Raw genomic sequence first — 26212 nt, 5'->3', positions numbered from 1 at the left:
AGGTGGATCTCTGCTCCACCATGGACCCCCGTGAGCTGCAGAGGGACAGCCTGATTCACCAGAGTCTGCACCATGATCTGCAGGGGAATCTCTGCTCAGACACTCTGAGAACTTGCTCCTCCTTCTTCACTTACCTGGGTGCATGCAGAGTTGCTTCTCTCACACAATTTTGCAACTTTCTCCAGCTTAAGTCTTTTTTCCCTTAAACCTGTTATCCCAGAAGCACTATCACCACCATGGATGGGCTCAGCCTCAGCCAGCAGCAGGCCCATCTTGCAGTCAGCTGGCAGTGGCCCTGTTGGACACAGGGAAAGCTTCTTGCACCTTTTCTCAGAAGCTATCCCTGTAGCCCCCCTGCTACAAAAACCTGGTCATGCAAACTCAATTCAGTGGTAGGTGTCTGATCACTGGTGTCAGAAAGAACTCTTACTGGTGTTAGATGACACAGACTTTTATTCTTAACTTCCTATGCTTTTCTCTCTTTCAAAACAAGAGAAATGTTTGTCCTCTGGACCTCATTCTTCTTCCTTTCATACAAATAGTGGGCGGTTTGTACACAATGGTTGACTTTTCCATTATCTGTTCCATCTAAATCAGTGTCCACCTACCCATCACTGGCCTGTTTCTTTCCTTAGCTGTCAACACATCTTCATTATAGCTCAGTCAAGGTACGTGGGCACTCAAAGAGTTAAAAATATTCAATAGATTAATTCAGCTAGTGGTATTAATGACTATATTAATTTCAGGAGACCTCACCTTAGACATAAACCCCTTGCAAGACATAAAATGTCACTAGTCTATCCTTTAAGTAATCCAGCTCCATCAGGAAAGAGGATAGTAGTTTTAATAAAATGGGACTCATAAGTTTTTATTACTTTTACAGTGAATGCCTCTCAATTTTATTGGCTCTTCAAAGGAGTAATTTAGTTTTTCTATTTAAACATGACTTTTTATCCTTCACAACTTGCAGGTTTCAATGTTATGTTTCTAACATTATAAATAATGCAGATACTAAGGTTTTAATAAAGATATCAAGTCCTTTTCACTGTTATATACAATCTATGATTATGAAAATTACAGGAAAAGAGAAAAAATAATTGCTTTTCTAGGCTGATACAGCTAACAGCATTTTTGAGAATGGATAAATGTAAGCATGATAAAATGGTTATCAGTGATGACATTGAGCTAAGTAATACATACTGTTACACATTGATTTCAGGGCTTCTCTCACTCCTAGAATTTGCATGGAAAAATAATTCAAATATGTTCTCTACATATTAATATCAGGGCCCTAACTCACATCAGTGAGAGTGCTATCATCAGATCAGAGAATGCAAAGATGGGACATCAACATTTTTCTGTAAGGTGATCCAAGAGGCTGATACTGATTTCAAGAGAAAGAAAAAAATTAATCTTTTGTTCTATGGTTTGTTTTTGGTTTTGTTTTGTTTTTTTTCTTTCACCATGGCTTAAATAGTTAAGCATCAGAAATTTAAAAAAAATTATTCCTGAAATGCTGTCTAATTTTTTTTTCCTACAGTTTTAGAGCAGAAAGGAAAGACACACTCTGATATCACAAAACTGTGTTTTGCTCTTCTCTGATTTTATCTGTGACTGGGAAAATGAGAAAAGATCAGTGTTTACAGAACCATGAGAAATCTTTAATAAGTAATGACATTCTGGCATCACCAGCAAAAATTGACTGAAGTAGATTGGCAACCTAAAATTCTACTTATTAATTTACATGAGGTAAAGATGACAAAACTGTCCTGGTACAAAAACCATGAAAACTTTTTTTTTCTCTCGCACTTTTTTGTTTACCAGAATGATATGATATCAGGAAAGTGTTTATATAATAATAAGAAGAAATGTTTATAAAGAGCTTAAGTTTTAGCTGTAAAAAAATAAACAAAAACCTTATTTTATTCATTTAGTTATAACTGAAGGGGTGATATCACAAAGAAACATCAACTTGCAACAAATACATGCAAGCCACTATTTCTGCAGCACTAAGGTGGCAATAGACTGGCTAGCTAAAGACAAAAGTAAGACCTGCCTTCACAACTACACAAGTTATAACTTGTGTAAGAGTTTGTCAATGGAAGCCGATGCATCACTGCCTGTCACCTCTGAAACAACAGTGAGCAGCAGCTTGTGCAACTAGCATACAACACATCAAAATAATCTGGCATTCACATATGGCACAAGAGCAGATTATCATTAAAAAAATTCACAATATCTGGTTATGAGGTAAAAAGTACACAATAAAGAACATTATTAAGATCAAAATTTAGTAAAGCTTCCTTTTGGATGTGACATAGAAATCTCAAATTTCATACTTACTTTTTTTTTTTTTAACTGTAGCTGGCTGCAACAAATTTGAGGTTGCTAACATGTTAGCATTACTAAAATAATTAATCTTGGGAGCAATAGAGTTTTTTAAATTAGCTCTCTAAAAGAAAGTACCATTATAATCACCTAATTACCCTTTGATGTAGCTTTATTCATAAATGCTGTAAACATTCATTGCCTTACTACCGGGGGATATGCCTCAGTTTATACACTCTGCAAGAAAATAAAGTTACTATTATGCACTGAAGAACATGTGTGAACAGAAAATGTCAGAATACTGAATGCCACAATTTTAAGTCTATGTTTTTCTTTCAAGACTTTATAAAGCTTAAAGAAATAAACCAGCTTGTCCATTTAAATTAGATATTTTTAAAATAGCTCTTTTTTTCAGTTTATGCAATTTACACTGTCTACACCTGACTCTTAAAGCCTAGCATAACACAACCTCTCAAGTAAATGAGCTATAAACTGTTAATGAGTGGATTTGTCTTTTGAGATTTGTCTTGTATTTAATAAATCAGTCCTTCAGCAAAACCACTTCTTTAAAAGACTTTTAGAAGCTTTTAAGAATTGTTGGTATATCTCCCCAGGCAAAAGAATGCTGGGCTGCAGTGTGAGAGAGCACAGCCATCAAAGGGTATCAGCAGTGAAAATGCAGAACACATTAGCAGCATGCCTGCTCAGACTAAGCACCCAGCAAGGATGTTGGCCAAAACCAAAACATGTGCCAGCATGTTTTTATTAATATTGCTACTTTCAGCAGATCCAGGAAAGCCTGAACAAAATCTGTTCATCAGTGCAGCAATCAGATCTTCATAGGACCTCATGTCCTTGGAAGGCAAGTTTTAATTAGCCTCATTTGGCTTGATGGACACTTAACATTTTAGGTACATACATAGTTTTCAGTGGATTAACATGCAGCTGGCATATGTTTCAAACTAAGAAAACACACAAATATATTCAAATAAGTAGCTTAGTAGTCCGTTTCTCTTTTAAAAAAGTACATAAAATAATATTTTTATGATCCTATAATTTTACACAGCATGATAATTTTTCTATATTACATCTATTTCTGGGGGTCTTTTTCATAAATTTTAAATACTGCTGGAACTGAGATACCAATAGAGGCCAGAATAATTTAAATATTGTGATTTAAGTTTAATAATTAGATTCACTATAGCTATTTTTTATTAAAATGTCATCCAAATGAGAATTACCTTTGGTATAAAAAGTACTTACTTCTTAACTGATAGATAAATCTTCTTAAGCAACAGATATTTTAGGACAGACTTTTTTCTTCTTCTCAGATCACTCTCATTATATCAGACTTGAACTTTGCTCACAAAATATTTGTCTTTCTTGGTTATTTCTTTGGTTTTCATCAAAACCCTCCTAATGACCATTACTTCCCTATTCCTAGAATTTTGTCAGAATTCATTCTTTATTCTGAAATCCATATTATTTTTCAATAAAACTGCCTTATTTGCATTTTATATTTTATATCTGCACCACTCTTGTGCCTTGATGCTAACAGCTTATTTTAAGAACTATACAGGGTACCAGATAAACCTCACAACTCCAACATGCTGGTAATCAAAACTAGGCAAGTACTTTTTCTTTACCAGCTGTTCTAGTAGAAGGCCCACCCCAGGAAACATCCGGTCCAAAAGGTATATCCTAAAAATTTCACTACTATCAGGTTTGGAAGACCATAAGCAAAAACTTAATGCCTAATAATGTCGTATCTACTATACTTCTGAAATTTAACTCTGAGGACAGAAAAATAATCCAAGTTTTATTAGCTGATGTGTAACAGCTCTAGAAAAGACAGAATTGTGACTTGTGAACAACAGCTTATAATGTAGCTGATTTTAAAATTCCATTAAAATACATCTTTACTATAAATGCCTTTTCTACCTAATTCAATTTTACTCATTACATATATTCTACATAGAGGAAGGCAAACATTTCAATGTAATCAAAGAATGTCTGACATTTCAAAAAGGCCTGTCAGAAAAAAGTTACTCAGAAGACAAGATAACTCAACTTCAAAAGGCTTAATTGAAACATCTGACACCCAAATACTTAGAAAGGAAATCTGAAAATACGTATGGGGTCCATGAAGTAATATGATTTTCTGGTTTATTATTTTAATAGAATTATATGTATTTTTACCTTAATAGAGTCCAGTCTTCTGCCATTGTTTTTTATGTCAAGCTCTTGTAATTTTGGTAAATTGTAACTGAGAACCAAGCAAAGCGAGTCAAAATTACAAAAGATACTTATGAAATCTAATTCTTGTATGTTACTTATGCAATTTTTATATTACGTTAAAGCAATAAGATGGGCAAATATGCAGAGCATTTCAAAGTATTAGACCAATCAATAAAAACATTTCCTTGCCAAATTACCGTAACACCCAAAAATCTAATCTGGACCTATTCCATGAACCTCCAAGTCTTTTCTGGATTTGACAATATTTTCATAAAGAGGTTGTTTGGCTGCAGCAGGAACAAGTTGTTGACACATTCTGTCTCTGGATTTTCAAACAGAATAACAACATAAAATCACTAATAAACTACATTTTCTGAAGAGCCCTGGTTGTAGGCAATATTGCTAGCAAAAAAAAAAAAAAAAAAATATATATATATATATTTCATGATATTTACTCCAGATAAGAAAGCAAACCAAGTATTCTGAAAGTTTTGGTCTCCACAGTTTCATCTCTTAATGAAATCAAAAGCAATCAAAAGCAAACATTTGTCAATGTTCTGTCACTTCTCTATTTTAATAAAGAGTTTTAAAGAATCCAATATTCTGTCTTATGTTTTAATTGCCCAGCTGGGACAGAAAAGTTTACATGCACATCCATTTACATTCAATCCATCTACCTGTCAATGTGCTTCATGAAAATAAATGTATTCCTCATGAGAGAGGAATGCACATCTGTTGAGGCTGTGTCTGTAAGGTTTATACACTCTACTGTATTTCCTAAGGAACTTCCTATTTTTTGAGAAACAATAAGAGGTGATTCTTCCATCAACACATCAATAGTTATCAGAACTTGAAAAGCAACTCCCTTTCGAAAACAAAATGGAAAGCTTTTTCTCAAAATCTTATTACAATTTACAAACCACTATATCTCTATTCAGCTAGACTTCCAATACACATTCCAAACCATGGATGAGGACAAAAACCTATAATTACATAATTTCATTTGGAGTTAAAATGTTCTATGCATAAATGCCTGAAAACTTGCAAATTTTGCTGGCCAAGGTGCATGGAACAAAAAAACAAAAGTACTTTCTTAGCTGTATGAGATGTGAATGCAAGATTAGATGTGTTTAGTTTAATTTTTCTAAGTTGCGTTCATATAGAGGGACACAGAAGACTGAAGATTAAGGGATGTCTTTTTTAACTCATACTTTTAAATAAGTATTCAAAAGAAATATTAATACAAAAATAAAATTTCCTGAATTATTTTTCTAAATCTCATTGTACGATGTCTATGCAATGTGTAGTTAAACGATTACTTTGTTCCTATAGGTAAACTACAGGTAACTGAAACATCTGGAGAGAATACAAATGCCACAGCTAATCATGGGTTTGCCTGAACTGATGAGAATCTTGTGACTGAAAGCTAGCCCTTTCTACAGCTATGTGTGGTTTTTTTCTTGACAAATTGAACTGGGAAAAGCAGTACATCTCAGGGGCTTTAAAACCACCAATGTTATCTATTCCAGGATGAGATAAATTGACCTTTGAGTGAGTCCTTCCTCTTTTTAAAGCAAACCGGGATGATTTTCCTAGACTACTTTGGTGACCAAAGTACATATTCAACTGGAAAAGGAATAGAGATGACAGAATTATTTGACTACTGATAAAAGCAAGCTTTTTGTTAAAATGCCAAAAGAAGCAACAAGGCCCCCCAAGCAGACTCACAAGTTCTGCTACCTCAGTCTCCTTCGTATGGGTTTGACCTTCCAGAAGCATGTCCACGGACATAGCCAGCTCTGATGGAGTTTGTGTCACCATGGGTCCTGCAGCAGTGGGGGGTCCTCCCCTGTCTGCCCTTGTGCTGGCTGCAGCTGATTCATGCCTACCAGCCTGCCCCACAGGGCTCTCTTTAGATGGCTAAGGTGGCCTTCTTTGACCATTAACCAGAAGAACATATTTGCTTTCAGTGGGATGCATCACATGTTTACATTTATGTATCAATTTAGAGTTATACTGGATATGCACCCCCCAACCAAGTTAAAGCAATGTTTGAGGTCACAGTATAACCTACAACTCAATAAACCACAAAACAAATGGTTAGAGTTGTTTAATATTTTCATCAATTTTTCTCCCCTTATCACTTTCAGTATAAAGTCTTTCATAAAAACTTGCCATTGTAATTCAGTGATTTGTTCTATTTTCATTAAATCCACATGAAATATCCAATTATCCCACTTCCTCCTATAAGTCAAAGTAGTCACAACTAATTGACAGCTTTTTTCATGCTGTTTGTGCTTCTGTAAACTTTATATCTCATTGAGATTGTCCTTATCTACCTCACTGAGGTTATCTAGAAGCTGTGGGCTATTTGTGTCACCAGCGCAAACTGACAACCACCACAAACACTCTCCTGATGGATTGTCCTGATGGATCATCTGGGATAGTCCTGATGGATCATTTGGGACCTCCTTGAGAGAGCCAAGGGCAAGATGCTAGATAAAAATCAGCAGCAATTGATTTCCAACAGAATCTTGAAAAATCAGAGACATACATCTCACTTGTCTCTCCAGATGCACAAGTACAGATTCTCCTACTGTGCACTGCAAAAGAAAATACTCATGAAGGAATGGTGGTTTCACTCAAAACTTAACCACAAACTGCTACATTTATCTTTGAAAACAATAGCATTCTGTGTTACTGTTGTTTCAACACATCAGTATGTATTTTAATTGAAGGTGAAAACATACTAAGGGTTTGACCTTTGGAAACTGAGTATTTCAAATTGGGGATCATTCACACCACCTACTTTACATGCTTCATTTGCATATGTATTCCAGGATTTTTATATGGCCACTGAAGCACAGTTCCTTCTGTTTTAAGCAATAATCACATTTATTAGAAAGCCAAATGCATTTGGCCTTTACATGGGTATTGTGGGAGAACAGGAAGAACTCTAAAAGTGAACACAATGGCCAAATCGTATTGCCTTGGAGACACTAAAGTTACAGCAGAAGGCAGCAAACTTGAAGCAGCATCTCCTCACACAATTTCAAGCAGCATGGCAAGATAAAGAAATACTCAAGAAAAATTAGTTTTTAGAAACTGAAATGCTAGAGAATGTTCTCAAATAAGATGTTGCCTGGTACTACAGTAATATCAGTCTGAACCTGCATAATTTAGACATTAAAAATCATATTGTTAATCCTACCAAAACTAGAATCACTGCAGACAAATAAATGCTAAGCTCTGCCTATGCACTTGTAATTTTTCTAAGTAATCCAGACATTTTAACACCTTATTTCATAGTAATGTAGGAGTCTAACAAGCCCTGTTCTGTGGCATTAAAACAACTCTAGTAACTGTTGAGACTGTTAAAAATACTAATAACACCCACACAGCAGAGAAGATTCAACCTTTTTGTAAAGACTAGAAAGTAGTTCACTCCTGTTCTTAAAAACTAAAAGTGATAATAACACAGAAAAGAAAGAAGTTTCTTGGATTTTTTTTTTTAATCTTGAAATACATTCATGCTATGTTTCTTAAAATGCAAAAAAGGAAACTAAATTATTAAAAAGGAAAAGGTGTACGAAAAGTTGAGATAAAACTTTGAAATTGAAACTCTTAAAGGTTATACTATGTAAAAGTACTATGAAAAATGCTTCCAGATGTAGACCTTTCATTATCTTTCTCTCTGAGAATGCACTATTTTTGCAATGGCTGTTCCAGCATATGACATTATTATTTATTTTAGTTTAAATGCTAAAGTTTACAAAAATAAAACAATGAAAATAAATTCAGAAATCCATGCAACTACAGGCACAAACAAAATATATTCTCTTCTGTTGTCTTCTGTTAATAAATAATAATAATATCATCCAAAGAGATGAATTCAACTAATTGTGCATGTCTGACATTGACATCATATAATACTTTCTATTATAAACAGAAACCACATGTGGTCAACTGTAAGAGCTCTAGATGAAAAAAAAAATAAAGTCTAACTTTTTTCTGTCCCCCCATGGAGGACAGAAATCAGCACTAATTGAAGTTACACACAAGGAGGAACCATATGGGGGTGCTCAGACAAAGCTGCACAGAGAGGTTCCCAACATATATCACTGTATTATTGCTGCAATATTTAAATATTATAAATATAGGATGCAGGAGGTTACTTATATTATCCAGGAAATATAAGGTATCATGGGAATCAACTGAGACAAGAAATAGTCAACACACTATTAAGAGGTCTCATGGATAAGTTTCTGCTGTGATTATAGAAGTCTAATAATTATGACCCTGAATAAATTTTCACAATACCTAAGGGAATAAAGGAAAAGGCTCTTTAAAACATTCAGTACATTTGCATAATGTAACCATGTACCTAATTCAGATATAAGCATGAAAAGCTTTAAATGACTAAGTGAGAGCCTAAGATATACCCAAAGTTCAATGTGCCACTATGACAGTGTTATATAGTTTGGAAGCCTCCAAACAGCTAAAAAGATGAAACATTTTCAGCATGGATGTTGAGTTTAGCTGATGAGCACCAGTCAGTGTATTGAGAGGTTACTAGAGCAGTGACAAGCATTAATAATGGGGATTTCTCAGTAGAAACTTTCCAGGCCTGATGGGTTTTGTAACCAGGCTTAGAAAATTAGATGGATATGTCGTTTCCATAATTGTGGCCCCACTGTGGTTATCAAACAATTGCAAAAATCTGAGTTTAAATTTGTACTAAAACAAAGAATACAGATCCCCCTGTAAAGAACATAAACATGCCTCAAATATAATGGAATTATATGTAACATTACAATACAGTTCAAGAATGTATTTATGGTAATAAATAAATATAAGAATGCTATTAGTGTCACCATAAACCGACTCACTAACACAAGTTTCGTGTGAGATAGTCAAAGAATTATTGCTACTATTTCCATATTTCTTTACTTAACTGTATTGAGAAGAAAAATCCTGCCATTAAAATAGCATTAATGCTTAAATAACCATGGGTCTCCACTGTTCACATTCTTACAAAATTATTAGAAGACTGAATATGCATTTTTAAAAAAATGTACACAATGTGAATTCTTCATCTGTCAATTTATATTAACTCCCTGTAGGAGCCTAGCAAAAAACCATAAAACTTAAAATAATGGAAAAAGAACTCAGAATTTTGCCTATATGTTTGAACTTATCTTACCTATAATAGCTAGAGAACTATAGAGCACAAAGTTAGGGTGGCCAGACAATATGTAACTTATATTCCATAGTACAAAGAAAATACAATTCCAAAGAATTTACTGTCAAAAACGTCGGAACTAAATTTTGCGATCTTCTCACTAATTAAACAGGAGAAATCAGAAGTGATCCCAGCTAATTTTTTTTTTTCCTGTTGCAAGGTACTTTCTAAAAGAGATATGTATGATGAAAGAGAGCAATAATCATACCAAAGTCCCATATAACACCAACAGAAATGAGTACACCCCTGTCCTTTTTTTTGACATCAGAAAATTTGAAAGAAGTACAACAATATAAACTGAGAAAAGATAGTAAACTTGTCACATCAACAGATTCAAAGGCCTACTAAAATTAGGTTGATCTTACTCACCTGCCACTATCCATATTGTACAGTGAAGAAACTGAAATAAAATATGAGTTTTGTATGACGTTTCATAATGAAACTAAGGAAGAAAGGAAAATCAACATTCAGAACTCATCTCAAACCCTGCTCCACCAGATCATCCTGCCCATCTCATCTACCACAGAAGAGACATAATTTTAAAATTATGCACATAAGAAGTGCATACCTAAATATCATGCATATTTAGTATCTATGATATTCAGTAGAAAGTAAATAATTGCTAACATTAATGAGCACCATGCAAATCACAGACTGCATGGATAAAATAGGAATATGTAATATTCAGAATGAATTCCTGTTTTTTTTAATATACATAATGATTATTTATAACCACATATAAATATTTTGCAAGGTATTAAAACTAATAAAACTAATATCTGCAATATGTAATTTAAATAGGAAAAACTCCTTTTTTACCACATGAATAACAGAGCAATTTCATTCAAAAAGTTCATAGTAGGTTTTTTTAAACCATCCTGCTTCATTGTTCACAATAATTGATATTTCTCTATGTAACATATTTGCCTAATTAATAAAAAGGAGCATGCTGTGAGTCTATGAAAAATCTGTTACACAATTCCTCTGAAGAAAACCTCTACACTGGATTGTACATTTTCTATTTAAATTTTACATCCCACTGCCAGAGAAGCTATGGCTGCTTGCTAATTTCTCTAAAGTACCCTGACTGGAACTCATCATTACTCTAAGGCCATTTTTCAGGAAGAAATAATTCAATCATTTTGTATTTTGTAGAGCTCTGGATCAATTCAAACCTCTAAAAGGTACAACTTTAAAAGGCATTCTTCCTTCAATTAAGAAGAAAGAAACTTAATTTATAACATTTCTTATACTGAAGAAAGAGAAGTGTATGTGGGCTTAGATAAAAGAAAACCCCTTCTGTTCCCTCTCATGCTTCAAACCAGCAGACATAAGCTTTAGTAAGGGAGCCATAAATACAGAAAAGTTATAGTTGTACTCTGTTACAAAAAAATATTTTTTCTTCTGATAGGATGATGATAAATTAGAGCCTGGTCCCTAAACCTTGCTATTCTCACTTTGCAGTGACTGAAACACTTTCCTCCACACAGAGCTTATAAAGTTATCTACTGATGACTCAAAAACCTATGATCTATACCTGGTAAATATCTCTCCTTAGGCATGCCACAGTCACTTGAAACACATGAATCTCCCATCTTCACTTTCAAATTTTCTGCCCTTTTTCTCATCACTATTAGGACTATTATTATATTAATCTTTCAAGACTATAAACTATATTTTTTCTTTTCTCTCCCTTCATTAGTTATCCCAAAATATCTCTCTAATACCTACCATTTTATTTCCATACACATTTCAGCTAGCACTGACATCCACTAATTCATCCCTTCTATTAATAGGGTCTTGTTCTGGCCCTGAGCTATTCTCTCACCAATCCTTTCTGTCTTGGTGAAAATTTTCATGCAAGGACATTGTTGTCAAATCACATGGCTTTGACTCTTTTTGGTAAGACTCTCTGCTGCCATTCCAAAATTTAGATAAAGAACACTGTCATAAAATTTTTGAAAACATTGTATTTAGTCTGCTTTTCTGAGCTCAATTCTTCACCATCCAATCCACCATAGGTTGTCCACATATTCTTCAAATCCCTTTTGTTAAGCTTCTCCATTAAAGGCCTCTTTTGTTAACACCTACCTTCAGCCCACATAAAACCAGCCAGGTGATTCATTCTGACAAGTACGTGCACTCACATCCAGCTTTACTTACTCACACCCATGTGCAGTCTGACATGGCTGCTGAGGTGGCTTATATCAGGAATGCAACCTGAGCTATATGAAGTGCAATATGGCAGAAGAAAGAAAAAGTATTATATATACTGCTCTTTTCAGCTCATTTACAGTACATTCATACTGTTTGTAGTGATTTTAGTATTTATCCAGTCTTCTAACTTTGTTCAACATGTTCATACATGATGCATGGCAGAATTTCATTGCTTCTTGAAGCATTGTATTATAAACTAGGTGCAGCTAATAAGTAATGCCTATGATTACTGGGTAATGTGGTTAAAGGACTATTTAGTCTCAGTAGATACTACTCTATCTCCTATATCTGATACTCAGCTTAACAAAATTAATGGCTTTCTCATTTATTTTTTTCCTAAATGTCGTTCTGCATTGGAGATATTTCATATTGTCCCCACACTTGCATGTGTTCACCTGATCAGATTTGAGACAAGAACTGTCTCTCAATTGTTTTCTAAATGAGCCCTATGCTCATTATATGCATCAAACATTAGCTCATTCATCAATAGAGGGTTCTGTTATTCCATTACTCTAGGATTTTATATAAGAATTAGACTATATACTATTGTTTGCTATCCTTCTATATATTGTTTGGAATTTTTTCCAGATGAAAAATAGATCAAATACAAAGCAACTCAAAATATGAGCATGCTATCTATCAAATATGCACAATTCCCTATTTACATGAAAAATATTTAGAGCCTGCTACACTGTGGGAATAATTCAGTTCAATTTTTATCATTGGGATAGTTATATAATCCCATCTAAACAAAGTCTTGTTCTGACTGCTCAGTATGATTTTTTGTGAACAGAAATGACACAGATCAGAAGTAGGTAGCTCTAGAACAGAACTACCATACTTCTGCAGGTGTTGCTCAACCTATTACACAACCTGCAGAAGGTAGCTTGGGAAAAGGCAGAAATTACATTATCATGCCGTCAGCACCTCAGCAATCTCCACCACAGAACCATAGAGTTACAATTTGTTTTTTAAAAAATAGTGAAAAGCCTATACTGAAAGGAAGAGCAAATTACTATAACAAAGCAAAAGAAATTACTGTAAAATTTATAAATGAAAATGTAATGGACATTTCCTGCAGCTGGTACAGACATCACATTAAATTTTAAAGGGCCTAGTGAATGTGAAATATGAGTATTAGGTGACCAGAGCATGGAAAATGCCCTTAACCAATCAAGGAAATGGCTTTTCTCTCCAGATCATGAAGAAATATACACTGAAAGAGCTGTGTATCATGGAGTAGAATAAGAAATAAATGGGACAAAGAACAAAAAAAATGGACTAGTAGTTTCTTTTACCATAAACCTTGCTGAATATGCTTTAGGGAAATAGAGACAGCTACAACACAGGAGGACAAGTGTGGGCTCCTCGGTGGGTGTTCAGCTGAGCAATAACTCAGTCCCTTTAAGAAGCTATGAGCTTAACATGCAGTTGAAGTACCTCGGCAAGAGAGAAATCCAATCTCCTCAGAGATTATTTATGACAAAGTGCACCTAACTAAGGCCCAATTTGTTTGTGGAATTGTAGTCATTCCATTGCAACTAAACAATAAATGAATCTGCCTTGTAGAGAATTCATTCAGGGTATAAAAGAAAACAAAAGAGAGAAACAGATACCACACTTCATTTACACACCGATTTACAGGCTAACTTACAGAAATGATTGATAAAGCAATTTTTGAAAGCAGAGAACTCTCTGAGAGAGGAGGCCTTCAAATCACATCTGTAACGTGAGCACTTTTTATTTCACATTTATAAATGTATACTCCTTGGCTTAGAATCCACCCTTTGTCTCATTATATTACTGTTTCCCAATTTACCTCAGACGCTTAAATTGCAAATTTTGTTGAACTCTGAGAACTAGCATGATTTTTCTTTTATATAAAAGTAAAACACACTCTAAGTTTAAATTTTTAAAAGCACCGCAGCACAGCATGTCCTAGCAGGTTCCTGTGGGCAAGGATACCAGAAGCAGTGAGGGCTTCTACAGGGAAGCCAGGTATCCATCCTGGTAGCCAGGGTTTTTCCCACTATCTCTGGGCAGGGAGCATCCAGGGGGAAGCTGAAGAAGCCCTTGCATCAAGGCACCTCTCTGGAAAGGTTCTTTTCTAATTATTCATATTTAACTTTTATTATGTGTGTTATTTTAAAGCAGTCTATTTGAAAGTGCTTACATTTTAAATTGGATTTACTGTGAAAACATTAAAATCCTGTAACATGGCTAACATATCACTTAATATTTTATCACTTGGCTTGATGTTATTCAAAATTAACATTAAGTACATTCACTGAAAATTAAAAACTGGAAAGGAATTTTGGTCACTGATTACAGTTTTTGGTCAATTTCTACTCCTTGTCTTGTCCATATATAAAGCAAGACTTTTCATTTCTCCATGCAAAGATGATATGAGCGTGAACCCAGTCAACAAAAATAAGCACATACCAAATAGTGAACAAAAATATTCAGGGACAGACTGAACAAGATTACAAGAGAGGTATTGCTTCAGACATGAAGTTAAAGTAGGTAAAATCTTAAATTGTTCAAACACAGTAACCAGTAGTTCCAGAAAAACTCCTCAGGTCCAAATAAAATGAGGAGAGAAAATAGCTATTGTCCACTAATTAAAAGCAAAGGTGTTCCTTTGCTTTTGACCAAAGAATTCCAGTTCTCAAATACTACCAAAAAATGGCAAAGCAACACTGCTTTTGAAAAGTGACATTTGCTTTTCAGGTACTGAAAAAATACTTCTTAAATTAAAAAAAAAAAATAAAAATAACTACTGAGAATACAATTCAATAGATATTTCTGAGCAGGAAATAACACCTATTGCAAATATTCAGATAGAAGGAAGGCAAAAGGCCAAGACTAGAGAACAAAACAATTTAGAGAATGTGTATTTGAAATAAGATAAATGAGCACCTGCTGAAGAATAGTGCAGAATTATTTACAAAACAAACCCGCCATAAACAAAACAGGAAAAGGGAGTAACCAAACTGCTTGTCCAAAAGCTGAAGATAAAAAAAAGAGCCTCCATCAAGCACTGAAAAATATTCTATACGAGAATTCCAAGAGGTGTATTGTATTTTTAATTGAGAACTTCAAAACTTAGAAAGATAGCTGAACTTTGTAAAAGGGAGGAAATTTTCCGTGCTAATGAAACAACACTGAAAGCAGAAAAATTGCATTGAAAGAAAGCAGTTAAATGAAGCCAAAGTAGAGAGATGGAACTCCTAAGACTGACATAAGTTGTGTATGAGAAACATATATCTATGTTTGCAAGTAGCTACCTAATATCTCATTTTGATGCTTTGCAAAATATCTGCTTTGTACACTATGCAAATAAAATCAGTAGTACTAACACCACTAAATTTAACTAAGCACACAAGTATGTAAAATGAAACAGCTAATGTCAGAAAAGGCAAAGGAGAACATGCTGATCACCAATTCCAGTAACACTACAGAAGATGGTTTAACTTAAGAATTTCTTATTTCACCAATTATGCAAAATTTTTGACTCTGTGATTATTGTAAGAAATTATGCATGAAATGGGACTTCATAGACACACTATAGACTGATAAGCAATATATATTAGCTGTAGTGAAAATGTCAATAGATGTTTAAATCAAAGAATATATTTGCCAAAAAAGTGTATATTTGCATTTCGTTTAAGTAGATATGTCTAATTAATTATGTGAGACTCACTGGAGGGTTTCAGTCAAAGAATAAAACACTAAGTTGTCATATACTAGACTACAGTATATAATTTACATGAATACTGAAGAAATTAAGCCCTGTTTAGGGTTTAAATTTAGCTATAACAGGACACTTTCAAAAGATTTTGGTTTAAAATGTGTAGAAACTTAGTGTATATTGTTTTGAATCTTCCTACTATACATATTGATTACTTGATTAAGATTTGGAAAAACTTGCTTCTTTCTGGAGAAAATGCTCAGTACTCAGCTGAATAACTGTGTTACATGATGGGTGAGCAACTGGCTCGTGGGTCATGTACAAGGGGTTACAGTGAATGAGGTGACATTAAACTGGTGACCTGTCACTAGTGGGGTTCCACAGGGCTCCATTCTTGCCCCTGTGCTCTTCAACATCTTCATAAAAGATTTGTACACAGGACAGGAAGGGATACTGAGCAAGTTTGCAGATGACACAAAACTGGGAGGAGCTGTTGACTCTCTGAAAGGCAGGGAGGCCCTGCAGAGACCCCAACAAATGAGAAAACAGGGCAATCACCAACCATATGAAGTTCAACAGGGGGAAGTGCCAGATTCTTCTAGGATGGGGCAGCCCTGGGTATATGGACAGGCTGGGAAACAAGAAGCTGAAGAGCAGCACTGTGGAAAGGGACCTGGGGGTCCTGGTCGATGGCCAGTTGAATGTGAGTCAGCAGTGCCCTGACAGCCAGGAGGGCCAGCCCTGTCCTGGGGTGCATCAGGCATAGCATCAGCAGCCAGGCAAGGGAGGGGATTGTCCTGCTCTGATCTGCACTGGCGCAGCCTCACCTTGCGTGCTGGGGGCTGGTTTGGATGCTGCAATAAAAGAAAGTTATAAAACTATGCGAGAGTGTCCAAAGGAGGGCAACCAAGATGGTGAAGGGCTTTGAGGGGAAGCCGTGTGAGGAGTGGCTGAGGTCACTCAGTCTGTTCAGCCTGGAGGAGACTGAGGGGGAAATTCACTGCAGGCTACAACTTCCTCAAAGGTAAGTGAGGGGGAGGCAGATACCAATCTTTTTACTCTCTTTCCCTTTGATTGGTCACTTTTCCTGACCACTGACAGAACCCAAGGAAATAGCATGAAGCTACAATCAAACAATTCTGGTTTTGATCCATGTTCCTCTAACCCAGAAAAGCCTTTTACTCCACTTTTCATTTACTTTTCAGCAGGACTCTGCTCTTCATCTGCATTTATGACACACCTAATTCTTTGTCCTTGTTTTTTTCCTTGGTGCATCAAATGTGTCGGTTCTGAGCTATTTCCCAAGAAAGTTCATTTCTAGCCATAATTTAAATCTGTGCAGATTTAAATCAATCTCTGGACTGCTAATCTCAGGATTTATTTTAGCTTTGATAGCACTCATACAGCTGACATAATACAACAGAAGAATATAAATTATATCAGAAATAAAAATTTGCAGTATGCAACATCTTGCAGCAACCTTAACTTAAAAAAAATGTACATAAAAATACATAGCTTTAACAAAAATCCCACAATTAGCAATAATTAACAGATCTGGAATCATTTACACATACATGACTAAATACATTTGCTTCCAGGTTTTTATCTCCTGCCGCTACCTTTAAGCATAAGGTTATCTTTTCTTGTAGGACTGTTATTTCAGATCAACAACAAATACTTTAACCTGAAATAATATTTAACAAAGCAGGGAGAAGGGAGCATTTAAAGGTTAGTCTAAATATTTTCTCTTTAGTTCATATTTGCAGTCATTACTGCAAACCAAATGCATGCACAGATGAAATGTACTGCAGGAATGCATTGAACAGAATTAGTGTTTTACTGAACTTTCTGACAGACTGCTTTTAGCATGTTTTTGGGTTAAAACATTTAAAGGGCTCAGAACATTTAACTACAGTAGAGAAAATATTATTTTTTGGAAACCACAGTTTAAAAGACTTTCATTTTCTTCTTCATATATATATTCCACTTTTAATACTCTTATTAATTGTCTCTTCCATGCAGTTTGAATCAGGAAACATACAGCAAAAACGACATGAAAAAATTACTCCATGACAAAATTCTTTGAAGTAACAGTTATGGAAACAACTTATTGTATGCAAAGTAAAACAAATCTGTCTTTATGGAGGACTGTCAGAATACACAGTAACTTACTGACTAAATAAGGGATGAGTCTCACATATTGACACTTTGTTGCAACCACGCAAATCACTCACTATGCTTATCTAGAAATTGGCTAGTTCTGTATCAATGAGAGGTTCTCAGCTGGTGTTTTCTAAATTTGTTTTGGATTCTTCAAATAAGAAAATACATCTTCCATTCAATGAAAAGCAAAAATAATCTAAGCGACATATTTTTCAACAGTTTTGTAAAAGAAATATGCTCCAATTTTATATGAAAGTTCAAAATTAGTCAATATGTCTGTCTTTCCTTCTACCACTTACCTAAAGAATTCTTCTCTAGACAGCTCATCTTATTTCCAAGAACTGCCAAAACTAGTTATAGTGTAAGAAAATTACCTCATTATGGCCAAAACTATAGCCCACACCCAAAGACGGCATCAATGAAGGAGGCAAGCTAAGGCTGATGTGAGTACCAAAGCAGTTCTATTGCTATGAAGCAATCAGAAAAGTTTCCAGAGACTACAGAAAGGCTTAAAAACTCTTCTCATGATTACACAAGCATGACCTAATAAATCAAACCAACACCCACTGAAACCTGCAGTTTTTTCACTGAACAAAATAAAGTGAAAGGAATTTGCTCACTATAAAAAGCAGTAAATTCTTATCACGTAAATAAATAAATAAATGAAAGACTTGTCATCTTGTAAAATAGACTGGTTTAAGTTATGTGTAAATTACACATTCCTCTTTCACAGTGTCTCACTACATGTAATAATGCCAATTTAAATAAGCCAGTGCCTTACTGAACAATAGTTCAAGCAGCATGGAATTCAAAGAGTGAAGAAATACTCAATTTTAATATAATCACAATCTTTTGTCCAACAAAAGCTTGTTCATTTGGGGATTTTACTGAAGCAATTCTCAAGTTTTTCTATAAGGCAAATTCTTCCAAGCTTTGTATCTCTTTTTCAGCGCAGTGATTGACTTCATTCTAAATTAAAACCTCTTTATGTCTTTTTATGCCAGTCTGTATTAAATATTTCCACAAAACACTGAATTAATACAGTGAGAAAAAGAAAACCCAAACATGAATACTTGTTTTTTAAGACCGTATTCCTGTTATTGAAACTGCAGTTTCCCTTAAATTTTCTAACATATTAAAAATGTTCACATTTTTTAAATAATGTGAATAAATTGATTGCTTCATCTGTGATACGCATCAAATCCAAAAAAGATTGAACAGAATATTCCTTTAAAAATCTGGAACAGAAACTACTTCCCAGTTTTCAATTTCTTAAAAATTCTTCATTTACTCACAAAGCTTTTTCTAAACTTAAAAGACAATTAACAAAGAAACAAAACAACAAAACAACCCAAACAAAAACACAACAACACAAAAATAAAATTAGACTCAGAAAGTGAAATAAACATTTCCTGTCAATTTGCATTACTTGTTTTCCTTAGTTTTTCTCCTGGCAGTTAAGAAGAGTTTGAGATGTGCATGGCCTACTTTCACTGCCATTTCAGGATTCATGTTATCTACTCTGGAGGTGTCTGTATCTCAGCTAGTTCCCTTATGTTCTATAGTGAATAGAGAGCAACTGGTCACTTTTAGTACCCAATTTATGTAACTTATTTTAGATGTCTCTTTCAAAATGAGATGGTTTACTCGCCAGGGAATGTCCATTTATCTCCACTGACAACAGGGGAGAGAAGTCTAAACAATGAACTTAAATTTAGACATCTTCATTTGGCCAGATGAAACCCAGGCTTATAGACCTTCCAGATACAATCTCTAATTCACATGCCCAATGGGTCTTTTGCTTTTAAATCCTGTATAATAAAACACTGTTTCCTGACAAAGTTCCACTGTGCTACTCTCTGAACCAGTCACTAGTAATTTGTTTGTAAACTCTGCAAAAGATAGCATTATTCTAATGAGTTTGCTTTCTCTCGTCCGTATTTTTTTTTTCTTTTTTGATTCTGCTATTACAGCATCATATAGCTTAGCTTCTACTGAAATTTGGGCAGATCTAGATCTAGCCATTTTCCCTCATTTTTTCAGTTTCCTAAATTTGCATGGAAGTTGGTATACCATTGATTCCATGCATTGGTCTGGGGTTTTTTTGATGCTCTTTTTAAAGGGCAACCGATTAGGTTCTATTTCCTTTTTAATTACTTTCATTCTCTGAGCTATACTGTGTTTAGGATCATTTTAGTCTTCAACTGTAAGGATGTCATCCTAAACCACATTGTCTTCTATACTTCACAGTTTCTTACAGCTCCTCAATTTTTCTTGAAATCTTCTTGATGTTAAGTGTCAACAGTTTGGTTCTTAGTGAGGTTACTCTCTCTTACATAGGTGTTCTTCATTTGGAAAAGTCCTTCATATAATGCTGCTTCCACAAAATGTTAAAAACATTTACATATGAGCTTCTGAGTTTTAAACATTGAGTTGATGAGCAGAACTAATAGCCAAAAGCAATAGCTTTGGATTTATTTCCCTATTTCTAATCTGTTTTGGATTTTGGACAGGTTTATTCTGGACTTATTTACCATAAAGTAATTCTTTAATTCCCAGAATGGCATTGGTTAATCCCTTTGCAGGACACAGATTATCTACTGTCTCTCAAAGGACTGACAGACTGTTACTAACAAGCATTTTAAATTAAAATTGCTGTTATGTTGCAATTAACAAACAGAAATAAGTCACTGATCTAGCTAAATCTCAGTAACCCAAGATGAGGTTGTTCAAGTACACCACAGTTCTCATTTTCTCAACAACTCTTCAACAACACTAGCGTCAAAAAACAGTTTTAAAATGAACAAATATTTAATTCACGGCCTAGGAACAAAACATAAAGGTTTTTCTTTCTTGATTCCCAAGAGAAGCACTACAGCCACTCATTGTTTCAAGTAATAATTCTTCAGAGACACATTAAAGACTCCATTAATATGTAAACCACTTGCACTGTATCATTTGTAGCTTTGCTTGACATTTAGTTTCATACACAAAAACCAAGGGACAAAATTGTTCTTCTTGCGGTTGATATTCTAAATTTGAGGTACATCAGACATAAACATGGCATTCTTCCAGTTTATTTGAACCTGGTCACACTAGGGAAAATATGCTCAAGTTTTAGCCTCCCAGTAATTCTCACAAGAATCAAAGCTGTCTCTCAACATGATTTGTTAGCAACAAAATTGACAATCCAAGGTCAGAAAATATTGCTGACTGCATAGGAAAACTTTTTAAGGAAGATCATGAACAAAGACATTGATATTTTTCATTTGCATGCTCTGATAAATCCCCTTTGGAAGATCAGACAGTGTTTACAATTATATTACCTGCACAGATATAATAAGCAAACTGCATTGATTTCAGCCATGTTGTATGGAGCAAATAATCTGATAGCTTTTTTCCATACTTACAGTGTTATATTTCAAGACTAATTTATCTACACTAATTCTGCTGCTACATTTCTTGACTAGAAGTGACAAGAAGTGGAAGAAGGGACTATATTACTTTCTTCCTGGGTAAGTTCCTATCAGGAAGTTTATTAGAAACAACCCTCAGATTTGCTGGAAAGAAAGCTCAGCTTCCCTGTAGAGGCACTCAACAGTACAGATCCAGAAGGTACATAATCCTTGCATGCAGAAGTAAGCCTGATATGAATGACTGTGATAACCTATTCAAGCCAGTATAATGTCAGCAGCTTTAACTACCATCATTACCAATATCTAACACTTTGATTTATATATATATATATATATATATATATATATATATCTTTTCAGGCATATTCCAATGTGAGGTTAGACAGAAATTGGTTATTTATACAATGATAGTTCATCTGTCATACACAATTTTGAATCAAGGTAATTAAAGCCCATAAGTAAGGGTGCTAGGTATGCTGGGATTCCAGCTGGACTTTGAGAGCTGTCTCAAACTTGTCTCTTTTGTAACCTAGGAATTTTTTTCCACTCCCATATCTCAGTACCACTTGTGCAATATCACAGTGCTTCCCTGCCTGAAAAAGTTGTTTAGAAAGCAGTCACAAATTTTAGTGAACACATTTTACTTTAACATTGGCTGTATGTTCATTAAGATGGCAAGCAAGGTGAAAGAGGCACATCCAAAATCAACCATGTTTGCAGGCAGATGACTATGGAAATGATGAGACAGAAAAAGAGGATGTAAGCCCTACTCAATCCATTAGGCAAACCCTTGGTAAATTACAGGCATAAAAATAAAGCAGGCATTGGAAGATGTAACCACCCACTTACCCACTGGCAGTCATGAGAAAAGCATGTATGCAGCACTTCCCATTCTGCAATTTGTTCTTTGTTGCAGTGTGCTTTTATACTTTGTAATACTTTGTAATAGTTGGATTTTGTACACCCTTATTCCCCCCTGATGATGTACCCCTTTTTGTACCCCCTTCCTCCACCTGTGTAACCATTCTCCTGTGTTGAGATCATCCCCCAAATCCCCGCTCTGGCTCTCTGTCAGTCACTCAGCATCCCATCCCCTCTATCTAGATCTTTCGGTCAAAGCCATCGAGTGATTAGCCCGAAGCCAGGGGTCAGCCCCCCAAGGATGATGTTATACGCTATCCCAAATGTCCATCCCCTAAGGCTGTATCCCTGGAGGGTCTTTATTGGTCAGCAAATGTATCTTCCCTCGGTTTCCTCCCCCCCCTTTAAATGTAAGATTGAGACAGAGCATACCATTTAAATAAAATGGAATACAACAGTTCTTGAGAAAGTAATGAAGGTCATTTTGCTTCCAAAACTGTCAGGTCCTTCAAAAACTCACAGTAGTTACAAAGGTATCAAGGAGCATCACATTATCTCTTTATTTTCCAAGGAACAGACACTTGCATGTGGCTATACAGTCCTGCTAAGTACCTTCTAAAAAGTGAACTTATGGTCCAAACACTGAGAAGGCAGTACTTTCAACAAGCAGTAAAGCTCACATTTATCTACGTAATGCAACTGTCCTGTGAGCAAAAGATGTAAAAGACTTTTGCTGGAAAACAATCTCTCTTCTAATTTAACACTGAAAGATCTGAAGAACCAGCAGTGCTACATGAACTGATGCCACTTGATCTCAAAAATAGCTCATAACTTGTTATGATGGCTGGTTATGATTTGGACACGCATTTTAAGTTCATCTTCAATACTTAATTTAGACTTCATGAGTTAAAATATGATGTTCTATTCTCTAGTTTTCTAGAGAATTTCTTTACCTGTCTTCATAATTCAGTTGCTTCTTATGCTATGGAAAATTCAACAAGATGGAAAAGCCATTATGAGTATTTCCAAGCTACAGTGCAATGTGTCTAATGAGAAGTGTAGACTTAATTGTCTCAAAACCCAACATATGTAGTACAAAAAGTCCTTGTCAGTCTTTAACTATAATTGTACTCTGCTCACTTATACGAGTGTCTAATTAGTCATTACTCACACTGACAGAACACATCCCCTATCCTTCAGAATCAAATATGACACAGCAAAATATTTTAGGCATGTGTTGTTAACTATGTATTTTTGACAAACTGAATATTCCAGGAACACAGTCATCAGAGACCCAGAGATTCTGGTCTCATTTGAAATTGTTTGGCAAGATGGAAAAGGTTAGAACGAATCTCTTTATTGCCTCCCATCAAGATCAACAGACAAAAATCTACAGCAATGCTGAGCTCAGACTATTCACAATTAGAAATAGGATTTCTATCCATTATTTCTTTTCTTTGGAAAGCAAATAGAGTAATGAAGGAATTAGCATGAATGTTTATGTCTGGCATCTAGCAGAGCTGAGTAATTTGTAGAGTGCAGGAAAGTGAAGATTGGCTGATGGGTTTAATTTGGACTTGTTTTTACACTTAGAGTAATTTTAGCTAAATTGTTTGGATACAAAAATCTAAATGTTTCATTTTCCAAGTGTTTCATTTTTTCAGAACCTCTTAGAGAAACATCCACACACATAGTATCATTTCCTTAAAAGATGCAATTCTAATGAATAAGCTATTTGTCTGTTAGTAAACTTTGTTTTGAAGCAATATGATTTACGGCCCAAGACTCTGAAGTTTGGAAAACTTTTATATGTGACAGAAACTAAGTTTACAATAAAAAGTGGCCAAGAAATTCTTTGTTATTGCACTTACAGTAGTGTTGCCAATACTGTCCAGTCTCACAAAGTACCGTTGTCACTGTTTAAGCAATTCCAGAGAAGGGCTACAAGGATGACCAGAGGGCTGGAGCAGCTCTCCTATGAAGACAGGCTGAGAGGTTGTTCAGCTTGGAGAATAGAAGACTTGGGGGAGATCTTATGCTTTCCAGTACCTGGAGAGGGCCTACAGAAAGCTGGAGAGAAACTTTTTATGACAGCATTTAGTGACAGGACAAGGATTAATGACTTTATGCTGAAGTGTTCCAACCCACTACAGGGGGATTGGAACTAGGGGTTCCTTAAGGTCCCTTAAAATCCAAACTATTCTATGAGTCTATGCACATTTGGATCTTTCATACAACTGTGTTAGGCACTAGAGAGGTGAAAGTCTTTGTAAAACATGCAGTCCCTGTAGTTTTTGTGGTCAAAAAAGACTGTCTTACTGCCAAAATTTTCCCATAATTTTCAATATATTTCTACTAAAATCCTGTGACAGGCATTTACAATAAACTTTCACTCCCTTTAAACTGCCTGATTGGTACAATTTGCTAACAGCCTAAGCCCAAAGTGGCCTTGGCAGATCTCACTCCCTTCACATTGCTTGACTAGCAGCAAAAAGGCATCTGGAGCATATAGTTTCCCTAGGTGCTTACACAAACTGTAAGAAAAAGGGAAACATAATTCATGCTGATATGCTTTTGGCCACTAGTCTAACCCAATGTGAGCATTTTAGATATTTTACCACATCCTTTTGAATATAGTACCAAAAGCCACAGGCATTTATCAAAGTGTAGGAACATGGATATATATATATATATATGGACATGTACAATATCATATACTCAGATTTATACTTATTTTCTTCAGTTGCTTTTCTTTTTCTTTGCTAGTTAACACCTAATTTTCAAAGAATTGCATGTCATAATGTCATGCTTTCATTATCATGTGATAACTGTCAACTGAAAGCCATAATTTTAGATACAGAGTTCCTTTTTCTTCCATGTGCACCACCTTAAATTTAACTATACTGATTTTCATTCTATTTGCCATACACTCAATTCAATCAAGTCCCCTGGCAAATTTTCAGTGTTGGTGCTACCTTACCTATCCAGAGTAAGTTAGTAAGTCAACACCAAATTGAAACATATCACTGCTTAACGGGTTTTTTCCATATTATTTATTAATATATTGAAAAGCCTGTGTTCAATAAAGATATTGCAAACTTCACGGGAAACCATTCTTCACTGATCAAAGCAGCATACATTTTAATCAAGTATTTATCCATGCAAACTAAACACAATAACTATTTTTTTTTACAACCTCTGGTAAAGTACCAGAGTTAACATATTTTATAAATTCTGACTAAATGCATTAGTTAACAGGATGCATGTAACAACCAATTGTCTCTAAGCAGCACCATGTATCCAAAATGAAAAATTCCCTTTTACAACAGCCATGTTTGCTTGTCCAAAAGCATATTATATTTACCCATTAATTCATTAATTCTATTATCCAGTCAATAATCAATAATGAAAAGGAAAAATCACTACTTCAAATGCACTGAGATGGTAGTAGGAAAAGTTTTTGTTTTGCAATGATCAATTACACAAAAGGATGGAGGCAATTGAATGTTTTCCTTTGAATAACAGAAACACCACAGTTATATCAAAAAAGTGCTTTATTTTCACACACAATTTCTTCTGGCTGTATTTCTGTCTAAAGATTATGTTAGACATTTGTAACAATTGCATAAATGGTCTGCAATAATTAACAGACATTTCAGTCATTTATAAAACTGCTAATATTTTAGCCTATGAAATCATTATGTAAATTAAACTAATTTCCACCACAGCCATTCAACTTCAAACAGCTGCATAAACCAGGGTTTTTCCTTTTCTAAAGAAATCTGCATACTATTGTGTTTTGTATCACAGTTATACAGCCCCAGTACTGTCCTTTACAGGCAAAAAAGAGACCTTGAAGCCGTGGTCCATATTTTAAGTGCTTGCTGTGATGCTCACCTTACCATCTGTTCACATTAATCTCTCAAATGAATCTACTCAAAGCATGCCAAATATAATGAGATTTATGGTAAAGAATATATGTAATTAAAGGCAGAAAGGACCACTTGGTCAGTAGAATTAGTGAAGTTCTATGTACATCCTTAGTCAGCCACCTTT

General features: G+C 34.9%; 1 protein-coding gene across 5 annotated transcripts in view; it reads right to left on the bottom strand.

Annotated features, from left to right (window-relative positions):
- The window catches only part of IMMP2L (inner mitochondrial membrane peptidase subunit 2), a 407522-nt gene that overhangs the window by 278313 nt on the left and 102997 nt on the right, over positions 1-26212 (bottom strand). Inside the window, exon 4 of one of the 5 annotated variants that reach the window (XM_041421058.1) lies at positions 23985-24226. The exons of the other annotated variants lie outside the window; for them this stretch is intronic. Coding sequence (XP_041276992.1) covers positions 24217-24226 — 10 coding nt within the window. The 3' untranslated portion in view covers positions 23985-24216. Of the gene's footprint in view, positions 1-23984; positions 24227-26212 lie in introns of those variants that run through there. 5 annotated transcript variants of the gene reach the window in all.

The sequence above is a fragment of the Onychostruthus taczanowskii genome, unplaced genomic scaffold (genome assembly GCF_017590055.1).
Source record: "Onychostruthus taczanowskii isolate IOZ18803 unplaced genomic scaffold, ASM1759005v1 scaffold68, whole genome shotgun sequence".
Classification (NCBI taxonomy): domain Eukaryota; kingdom Metazoa; phylum Chordata; class Aves; order Passeriformes; family Passeridae; genus Onychostruthus; species Onychostruthus taczanowskii.
The sequence above is the reverse complement of the archived record's forward strand: the minus strand, read 5'-3'. Positions and strand labels throughout refer to the sequence as shown.